This window comes from Pygoscelis adeliae, unplaced genomic scaffold, assembly GCF_000699105.1.
Source record: "Pygoscelis adeliae isolate BGI_AS28 unplaced genomic scaffold, ASM69910v1 Scaffold133, whole genome shotgun sequence".
Classification (NCBI taxonomy): Eukaryota; Metazoa; Chordata; class Aves; order Sphenisciformes; family Spheniscidae; genus Pygoscelis; species Pygoscelis adeliae.
The window spans coordinates 5,202,407-5,213,649 of NW_008824475.1; the positions used below are offsets into that span (position 1 = coordinate 5,202,407).

Consider the following 11,243-nt stretch of genomic DNA (forward strand, 5'->3'; position numbering starts at 1 on the left):
ATCCCAAGCATGATGAGCACTGATCTGGTAAGTCTAGAGATCCAATATCTTAAAGATTTTTTTTAATAATTAATACAACAAATATGTGCAATGCTGTCATAAACATCTGAAAATAATTAAAATCCATTTGCAGCAACTACGTCAGCTACACAAGAATTATATTATGACTGTTGGTACCTTTGGAAGTAAAACAACAAAGAAATTACTAAAGTAACTAAAAAATGTGGTGATATTTGTTTCGCTCATTCTTTAAAGTTTACTTGAGTCCAATATTTTCACTAGGACGAAAAAGAAATAATGGCACTTTAAAAACAGAAATTAAGCAGGCACCTTTAGTATGACAGATCTTGCAGATAATAGTAACACATCCTACACCTACATATACACAAATGAATCAAAAGTAAATCATGTGAGTAGAACTTATTAAATAAAAATACTGAATAAACTCACACGTTGAGTTCACTATAAACAGCATTCTGAAGCTTCTTTTCCCAACCTGTTAAAATGAAAAAATATCCAGAAGACAACTTTAGGAATTAATACTAATGGAACATGAATCAGAGGTTGCTTTACAGTCACTAGAGTCTTCTGTCCTGTCTCAATTCATGTCTACCTACCAGACAGACAGGAAGAGATGAAGAAACCTTAACCTAATTAAGGTAGGAAAAACTGCAAGTGGAGACCTGTATAAAGGTCGAATATCCTTTATTTCCATCTACTGCTCAAATAATTAGAACACAGTTTTGGTTAAATAATTATATGCTATTTTTTCAAAGCCATCATATTATTAACACAACTATAAACATTAATAGACACAATGTTCCTGATGATTATAAATCTTATATCACTTATCATCAAATCTTCACATTATGGTTACATAGCCTATAGCTTCCAATAGAAATTGGAAATTTAACTAAGGGTAAAATTTTCAAGAGTACCTCCATGAATGCTAATTTCCATTTTCAGAAGTGACTGAACTCTTGTAGCTTTCAGAACTTCCAAAAACATTACCAGTATCTTATAAAATGATAAAATCACTTCTTTGCATAGTATGTTTTTCAAAATGCTGCTGGAATCCAAGAACTTTTTCCCTTTTAATTTTCTCTATCTCGTTTAATAATCTGGAATCACTGAATGTCTGCTTCTGGCTACTGTCAGTGACAAGATACCAAAGCTGCACAAACTATTATTTTCATCATGTATGTCACATATATTCTTACATAGATGAATACTATTCACAAATGTATCAATGAAGTATTACAAACCTGACGTCTTCAGAAAATCCTTAATATCTTCTTTTAGTGATTCCAGTTTAATTTCTGGTTTGTGTAGGCTAACCTAATATGAAAAATAAATAAATGAATAAATAAATAAGCATCAAGCAAGCACTAAAAAGTAAGTAAATTGTGTATTTTAAGTTATTAAACAAGAAACATACATGCTTAAGGTTACACACAAAGCAAACTGCTTCCTACTAACTTGACAATGGTAATTGCAGCCAAAAAAAAATAATCAGCCAACTTTTTCCTCACTCCATGTCTTTGCTTTTACATCAGTGCTAAAAGCTGTATGCGGGGAAGGAGAGAGAAGGCAGAGGGAGTATCCAGTGACATATATGCTTAGTATTCTGAGCAAGTACCCCCCACACTTAGCACAAATGCTAGACTTTACACATTAAAGGATTGGTCATAAGGTACACAAGTTAATAACCAGAAGCCACTCACTGTATTCTACATGAAAAAAAAACAAACTGAAAATGTTTCATAACTGCTCACTTAACCTCCCACAGTTCACCTCTTTCAGATAAGAAATGCCATCCTCAAAGTTCAGATAAAACCTGTGGACCAGATATTCCCCACTGCAGCTGTGACTACCAGGTATATCCAGCCTCTTGTAATGAAATGCACTGGACACAGACAATTAGGCACCAACCAGTTTTACAACTGTACCGTGACACTACCACGCAGATGTTGCTGCAGATTTTTCAGCAACAGCAAGAGCAGCTGCTATAGCATCTCCTTCTTCATCTATAGCTAGACCAAAAGGAGAAAACAAATAGACTGCAAAGGTCCAAAAGGACAACAATCAGAAACTCAGGAGTTTCTGTGAAGTGACTTCTAAAACATATTTTCCTAAACATGGAGCGTGGCAATAGCTGATCAACACCAGAGGATAAAGCTAGGCGTTTAGAAAAGAATAGCAATCCTGGCTGCTAACTCAAAAATAACACTGGGAGATCCGTGTGCAACTTAATCCACTGCCATGACAGCTCAAGGCATATGTTAGAAGCATATGGCCACATCATCTACTTAGAAATGTGAGATAGCTCTTACCAAAAGCTACTCAGCAACATGCTGCAGGCGTATCAGCTGCTGATTCTATTGCAGTAAGTTATGCTGCTATTAAAAATAAACTTTTGCCAGCCCTAACAGCACTGCTGACAGCATGGCATGCTTTAGGCCCATCGCACACAACTAACAAACTCCACAATCCTATCATTTGCTTTACAGTTTATATACAGAAAAGGGTATTTGCTGTGCTGCACAGCGTGCTGGAAAAGTTGGTCTAGATGAATTCAAAATGCAGAATTTTAAGGAAATCTTTCCATTTTCCCTAGTTGAAAGGCGGAATGGCCAACAATGCAGAGACTGATAGCATCAGCGTTTCTGCTCTTATTTTAAGTCACCTTGCCATTACAGGTAAGGAAGGCTTTTATATTTGGTTTACCGACTGCAACAGCAAAGAGACTGTAAGCATGCTTTCTGAGAAAGAAAGGTGATCATAAGCACAAACCGTAAGGTGTGGTGAGTTGCATAACTCTCATGTCAAATGACAAACATATAGTCCGTTCAGCACAACGGTAAAGGCAGGCAAAGGATCATCGCTAAAGGCAGGGAAACAAAGACAGATTTTCATGGGAGTTCTTGGGCAGCTCACAAAATACCCTTTTAAGCAACAGCCTCAAGGAATATCTTATGAAGGACTCCTTCTGAATCTACTTTGATGGAAAGTCCTACATCTGTTTTGGACTGATGTATGTCAGGCTGAGCTTAATTTCTTTCTGCTGCAAGGCAGTGGTTTTGTACCTCTCCTGTATGAATTTTAAATAAAGTAACATGCGTCAAACTGGGCAGATTTTGCCATACTGTTCCTCAGAAGTTGTTGTGCACACTTTTGTAAATGTTCAACTTTGTCTTCTGGGTTAAATATGGCCAATTTTAATCCCAAGGTCTACGGGGTGTTTACCTGTGGGGCCTGGTCCGCGTGCTTCAAAATCCTTTTTAGATACGCAAAAAAACCCTCACAAATACAATTCATTGACAGATGATGAATCACAACAGAAAAAAAGCTTTACAATCTACTAAAAAGTGAGTTCATTGTCTTGACACTGTAAACAGTGCACGAACTGACAAAAGTGCAATCAGAAAAATAGTATTTTAATTCTCTGCTGTTCACATATCTGTAAAATTTGTGAGCTTTTGGCTCATTAAGGAAGGTCTGACACTCATACTGATGACCCTTTTTTTTTGTGGTTTCCTGGAAATTGATACAGCATATTGCGTTAGAGGGGATAGAGGAGTTCAGTCACACAGATGACTTCCCATTTTCCCTGTCAGCCCAAAAGATACGACAGAGAACTTTCTTGTAAACTGCTGTTCCAAATAGAGCCTGTTCCCCAGCTGCAGAACAAAAAAACCCTCTCTTGTATGCAACAGGGTGGCAGTCCAAAAGGAAGCAGGACAGCACTTTGGGGAAAATTTTCTCCAAGGATTACATTAAGTGCATCATCTCCACCAGTTACCGTCACCTCTTCATGCCCATTTATTCAGTCAAGTTCTATTTTACTATTCCTAGCCCTGCTGCAGCAAATATTTCTATGTTAATCTTTAATTTATCAAAACTTTTATTTTTAGCCTGTTTCCTGTGTCCTTTTCCTTCTCTTGACTGCAAAATGCCCTACTGAGACAAATTTTCATGTAAGAAACGTGAAAATTCTCCCCCAAATTATGGGGGCACTTCTGTCCCCACTCTTGTCATTTCAGGATACAATTGCCAAAGCCTCCTCCCATTTCCACTTTTCTTTTTGTTTACTTCTGGGTTACGATCGATAGATTCCTACAGTGCTACACAGAGCTACAGAGCCACAGAAACTGTTACAGACTCAGTACATACTGGATTGCCAACCAGTTTTCAAATCAGAAATTAGATACCTGAAAGGTGAGAATCTGGCAGATGGTCCAGCTAGCAGCTGTAGCCAGTTCTAACACAGAACAACATACCCTAGCTCTGTGTAACATAGCCGAAGAAGAAAATACTTATTTTGGTAGGTAAAAGGAAATACCTTCAGAATTGCTTTGCTGTAACTTAACAGAATGGTACCCCTTTGGAATTTAAACGGATGTTTATGGGCACTAAATTGAAGAATCAAGGAGACTTAGCAGAGCCGATGTTCCACAATTACTAGACCTACTAAAGGTCTCCCACAGACCTTTATTTTCCCTGTGGACTAACTGGTCTAACTTACTTCTGTGTTGCACTATGTTGCAAAAAATATTTAGGTATTTTGGTAGGGTTTGTTTGTTGTAAACTGGTTGATACAATGTACTGCCTAAGTATCATTTGCATTTTCATCCACTTTTTTTTTTTTATAGAATGTAAACATGTTGACAAAATTTTATTTATATAAAAAGCATTACTATGATTTACACTGATAAAAATGCCTGGCTAAGTTTTATTGGGGAAAAAACCACCTTGATGACATTTGTACTGATGAATTGAATTAATTTCCTGCATGATCAAAATGCAGCATATACCCAGGTAGAACTACAGACTCCCCAATTTCAATACACACATCTCGATGAACAAGTATCTTCCTTCTTTTAAAAAAAATCTGGTACTATCAGGAGGCTATCACAAGCAGGGTAAAGGAGAGTGAGCAATATAAGGGAACAACCTGTGAAGGCAAAGAGTGACAGCCAGACCAAGGCAGAAATCACGCTATTCAGAGGCTCAGTCAGGCCAAGACAGAGTCCTGAAAGGAGACAGGGACGAATGCAGCATAATTCAGCAAGCAGTAACAAATTATTTTTAATAGAAGTTAATGCCTACCAGTTTCTCTTCCAGTGTAACTGGCATTGTGCATACTCTTACGGATAGGGCACCAGGGTTCAGGCGCTGTGTGTTCACGTTAATCTACAGTCTCAGTCAGCTTCTTGCAAATCAAGAAGCAACCAGTTGTTAGACGTTCCTTCATAAAACAAGCTATCATTACAGCATTTGTTGACACCCTCTTGTCCTTCAGCTGTACAGAAGAGAAAGGATAGTTTTGGGACTTTCAAAATCTTGCCAAACCTTCTGAAAGGCGGCTTTGTATTTATGTTCTGTGCACATCATCTTCGCCTTTGATTTTGATAAGGTATTCTGCTGAGATCTGGGCAGTCACCATCGTGATACTCTAAACGCATTATACTTTCTGTACCTGGATGCCAAGACGGAAGAAAATCCAGACACTCAACATTGATCTGGCTGAAAGCAAGCAAAAGGATAGCACAGAGCTAGCTGGAAAAAGTTGGTGGGTGTAGTAAATTGAGCTGTAGAGCAAGTGAACACAAAGAGACAAATCTATTTGCAAATTAGCATCTAAATTTGGAAATGGCATTCAGTCATCATGACTGGAGCAGCACTGATCATGCAAGAGGACAGATGAGCCATCAAGGCACAGCACTCAAAGAAGTATAGGAAAATACCTGGAGGATCAGCAACATACTACAAAGAAGAGGCTTGACAGAACGAAGTGTTCCAGCATAACTCCAGTGTTAAACTATTTCTTTTCTCAACAAGAATAAACACTGCAGAGAAGTGATCCAACTATACTGAAATGTGGAACTGCATCAGATGAACGCATAGTTTTATCCTGCTGCAAACAGTTCTGCAGATAACTTTACACAATCTAAATATTTTTACAGGCTATCCACCATAATTTCTCTTCAAAGCCTTTTTGTTTCAGACCAGTATGTACACTCTCAGAGCATTTATTACTGTTCACTATGATTTTGCACAAGTACACGTTTTTAGCTTTTATTGCTATTATTTCCCAAATTACAATAAAGCACACTACCCCACATATAGTCCAACTTTAGCAGAAGCAAATTCAATGAAAGCTAATAAATATTCACCTTTTCTCACATACTCCATTCTGCCATTAGTAGATTTTATGAGGATCAAGCCGACTTGTTAAAAACCACTTCAAGTACAACCACAACAATTTCAACGTAAATACTCTCTAAACACTTAAAATCCTACAAATTTAAGGGAGTGATTTTGGTTTTGGTTCATACTTTTCTGTAACAGAAAGAGGAATGATTCTGAGCATAACTAAACAAATTTCAGTAAGTACAAAACCCTTATTACACTGATAATTTTCCAACCCTTGTACATTTCTACAGTAATTATACTAAGGGAAAAAGTATTGTGAACTTTCTTATACAAGTAAAAATAACCTAGCAGTTGAAACAGAGAGCTTCAATTAGCCTCATACAGGAATAAACAGCTTCAAATGTTATGTTCTCCCACAAGATATGCAGGATACATTTCTAATAATATAATTTTGATGTTTTAATAAATTTTCTAGGTTTTATTTGAATATAAAATTAATGCTGCAAATAAAATACACACACACAAGGTAAAACATATAATCTACATTACTAAAATAAAATCTGCAAATCAAGCTTGCATTGCTTCTGAACTTCATAATCTGTATTCACAACTGCTTTCAATTTAAAATTCACTGCACTGCAAATGTTACTACTGAACCATTTAAACCAAAGTACAAGCTCTATCAGGAGGGGATAGTAAGCCCTTTGTTAAATACAATGCACGAAAAGGAATAATTAATTATCTATGATGACTCATGAGCCTACATTTATTTGCTAAGTTTTATTAAATAAATGCTACATTTCACAGAAACATTCTCCTTCTTAATGTGATCTTTTACTTATGTAGAGATCAGTATCAATTTCTTTTTTTAACTGTTGGAGAAAAATGTCATTAAAATAATATCCTCAGATTTCCAAGACGTTTATCTGTACTCCCTTTAGAAGCACACAGTCGGGCAATACCCCAGCTGCAACACTCCTAGTGCTCCCAAAGCAAGCTCCTCTCCTTCGTTGCCCCATTTGAAGACTTTTAACCCTTACCTCTCACTTCGATTAATATTTTCTTTAAACCATTCTGGTACTAGTCACAGGCCTGTTCAAAGAGTGATGGCAGAGTCCTCTCCTCTGGACAATCATTCTGATCGTGACATATCCTAGCATATCTCCTCTCCACACCTTGTTCATACCTTCAGGTACCTCCTAAAATCTTTTCTCACTCCCAAACTTAGTACTCAATTGTCAGATTGGGGTGGGGTGTCAGAGCTGATTCTTACACTCAAGTTACCACTTTTAGCCTACTTTGACAGCCATTATCCTGTTTTTCTAAAAGTTCTCCTTCAAGTTGTCCCACTACAGACATACCTGCAAGAAACAAATCTGAGAACGTCTACACAGAAAATGGCTGGAGGGATTCCTTGTATTGTGAGTCTTTCTTGTTCAATTTAAAATACAATTTAGAACCTTTATCTTTCATTTTATTTTCAGCTCCTGTTTTAGAAAAGCTCTTTAGGAATAAACTACTGAAGCTTTCGTTTGGTTGCTTTGTTTTTTGTTTGTTTTTTTTTATTTTAAACTTTACTTGTTATTTGCCCCTGGCCACTAGAGGTTCCAGGCAACTCAGAGTCAGACTGATTTCTATCAGAGGTTTGCGGAGGACAAAAATTAAGATTGATTAATCTTAATTAATTAATAAAGCCTGGCTGCCTTCAAACATGATGAAAAACAAAGTTTCTGAATTCTCTGCAAATGAAAATGTGTTAAAAAGGTAGCACTTTTTTCATGTTTCGGAACTGTTCCATTTCCATTGTCAGTTCTCTGACAAAGATTTTCCCTAAAACAAAATTTTAGCAAGACTTCACAAAAAAAATTGTTTTCAAACTGCATTTTGTGATTGAAGATGTCCGTGTCTCAGTTTTTCCAACCACCGCTAATTTTTACCTTAAAAACATTTACATTTCAGAAAGGGAGGAGAAAAATTAAGACAAAAGCAAATAAACAAATTTGGTTACAAACTCACACAGTGAAAGTTGTGCCTGAGAAACTGAGATCAGATTTCTCCTCCGATACCCCAATAACCCCAGCAGCAATTCTACCTGTTGAAAAGCCACTGTCTAATATTTTGGCTCTTTGTAACTGTTTCTCTTTCCTTTCAAACACACTACAAAATATGCCCTGAAGAAATTCTAAGGCAAACGACAGGCACATTACACCTTTTCCTGCATTAATCTCTTCGTATTAACTGCAGGCACATTATCAATATACCAAAACTCAACCTATAAAATCAACATAACATTTATTTTCCAAATCGTCACTAACAAGCATATGACCCTACCTCTACTTCAGTCCTCAGGACAAAAATGTGATTATCTTGGTATCCACAGAGCTAAAGCTGTGACAGCAAATCATTTGATGCCCATGCCAAACTTATTTCAAAGAGATTGTGTATCACAATCCTTGACACTAGCTCAGGCTCTCGGTGACAGCCAAGCATAGCGCTGGTGTGACCAGTTCAGAACCACAGGGCTACTCTGTCAACTCTCACAAATAATGTCAGGATATTGTGTTTTCCCCAAAATTCTATTAACTCGTGAAAGAAACTGTTCATTTTGAGCTCTCCTTCCTAAACATTAAAAGAAGAGGTGAATTTACAAAACAGAGTTTTTGTTAATAGTTAAAATACTGTTTGTGAGACTACATGACCTCTCAAAAATTTCAGGCAATATTATAATGGACCTTACGATCCATTCTGACTCTCACGTTTTCAGAGACAGTAAATATTTTTGAGGAAGGAGTTATCAGCAATGCTGGTTTCTACACTGACAGATAAACAGCAATCTTTGTAAAGGTAAAATATAACTGTAGTATAAATATCCAAAACAATAAGTAAGCTTTATTCTGATGCATTGCCTCAACAGATTTCTCAAAATACAGTATGCTTCCCAAAAAATAGCTTAAAAAACATATAAAAAGGGACCACCTATAGACTAATATTGCAACCAGTGCAGACTAAGCATTGTTCAGAAGCTGACTGTTAACCGGCAGACAAAAAACCCACCATATCCTACCAATAAACTGGAGTTCAGGTGTGATGCATAGCGATAGCAAAGATTTCATATTTGGTAATTCAACTACAGAAATACCACATGTAATGGGAGGGAAATCAAGCATTAATTTAATACACAGAGTAGCCAAATTCAGAAACCTTCAGAATTCTGTACTGCTGCTAAGGGATGGAGCAAAGATAAGGAACTCACTGATAGGGTCTTTGCAACTGCATAGTATAGCAATAATATGACTATACAAGCATTATAAATAAAACAAGTCTATACTGTACATGAAAGAACATAAATGCATGCAAGGTCAATTAAAAAAATTCAAGATCAAGGAGAACATACAGATTCCTGACTCTTTACATTGAGAAATCCTCTAGTTGATGTATCTAAAAACTTTCCAGTCTTTCAGATCACTACACTGAACTATAGCTCTGATTTAATCTTCTATTACAAACTCATTAAACACCTACTCTAAGAATCAACTTGAAAATTTGTTGCCCTGTTTATTTTCTTTCCCCTTAGCACTTCATACGACTAGTATAATCTTCTGACCTGTATATACACATGGTTTTCTTCTTCTCCAAGAAATCTGTAAAACAGCGTTCTGCAAAGCTATCATGACAGATTTGGCTGTGGTCAATACACTGTGTTTTATTTATTTTATTGGTTTCCTTTATGCTTTAATTATGCAGAGTTTCTGCTTGTATTGAGTAAATTGATATTCTATAGAGTCAGGGAGGGATTTAGGCATTTAACTGCCCTTTCAGACATCAAACACTGCCATGGAAGGGCACTGCTAAGGTCCTCAGAGTGCCCACCTGTACAAAATGGCTGTACAACATAGCCATCCGCCAGCAATATTTAAACACCCTGCCAAGTCTTGATGACACCAAGCTTCCCCGTGTTTCAAAACAAACATGCAAAGTATCAAATGACTGTGAAATCGGGCCTCACGGGAGACAGAGACAAAAGAATTAATGCAGAGATGAGTACATACAAGTTTTATTATAATCAGTAACGTAGTTGTTAAAAGCGAGTCCTGTTCTGAAATCCCATCGCTGCTTTTATTGAGGACAAGGTCTTGAATTTGACTCTTCACACCTCGTATCAGGCTATCTATTCGGGATGCTGAATTCCCCAACACTTAGCAGAACCCAACGTCTACATTCTTTTATAATTCCAGCCACCTTCAAATGATGCACATTTGCTTACTTACGTTATTTAGAGAGCAGTAAGTCAAAAGGAGCAAAGCAGACTTTAAAAAAGCGTTTAGAGACCAAATCAGCAAATGTAGAAACAAACCAAACCAAACCAAAACAAACATAAAAGGCACGCAGTGACGTCACTTGCAATGGAAAGCTTTAGAGACATTCAGAGAAGAAAATCATGTTTCATTTAAAAACCTAACAAAACTAAGGCAGATAATGGACATTCTATCCTAAAAAAACTGTACCATTTTAAGCACTGTTTGGAAAAAAAAACAAACCACAAAAACCCCAAAGATTTTATAAAACCCAACCCAAAATAATTCAGTAACACAATAATCGTTACAGCACCACTATTATGTTATTATGATCATGAACATTGACACAATTTTAATCTCAAACAACCTAAATGAAGTTCAGCTGTAATATGAAAATCTGGTTTCGAGTGCAGATAAGTTACTAAATATAAAAAAGCAACTGTTTTCCCAGCTACAAAAATGTACTTTCATGTGCGTTTTTCATTTATTTTCACTTCCTTTCACCAAATCCTCATTTTCTCAGGGGCACTCTGGAGGAGGAAAGGGGGGACGGTATTTAAAGCTTTCCAAATTAGAGACTGAAAGACAAAGCGATTCATTTTAGGAACTATATGAAGCACTGAGATTTCAAGAGGATGGTCTTCATATTCACTGCGAAATCCTTCAGTCCCAGGGGGCGAAACTATAAATACAGCTCTAGAAACCAACCAGCCCGCTCCCCGGCCCCGTCGAAGAGGGAGGGAGGGGAGGCCCCGGGCTCCTGCCCCGGCGGAGGCCGCATGGGCTGGGCCG

The 11,243-nt window shown here is 37.1% G+C and overlaps 1 protein-coding gene across 1 annotated transcript in view; it reads right to left on the reverse strand.

Annotated features, from left to right (window-relative positions):
- TBC1D19 (TBC1 domain family, member 19) overlaps positions 1–11,232 on the reverse strand; it is a 56,281-nt gene extending 45,049 nt beyond the window's left edge. The window contains exons 1-4 of the mRNA XM_009321402.1: positions 11,160–11,232; positions 7,441–7,517; positions 1,266–1,338; positions 451–496 (exon numbers count right to left, since the gene is read on the reverse strand). Coding sequence (XP_009319677.1) covers positions 451–496; positions 1,266–1,338; positions 7,441–7,517; positions 11,160–11,232 — 269 coding nt within the window. The remainder of the gene's footprint in view (positions 1–450; positions 497–1,265; positions 1,339–7,440; positions 7,518–11,159) is intronic.
- Positions 11,233–11,243: the final 11 nt, after the last annotated feature.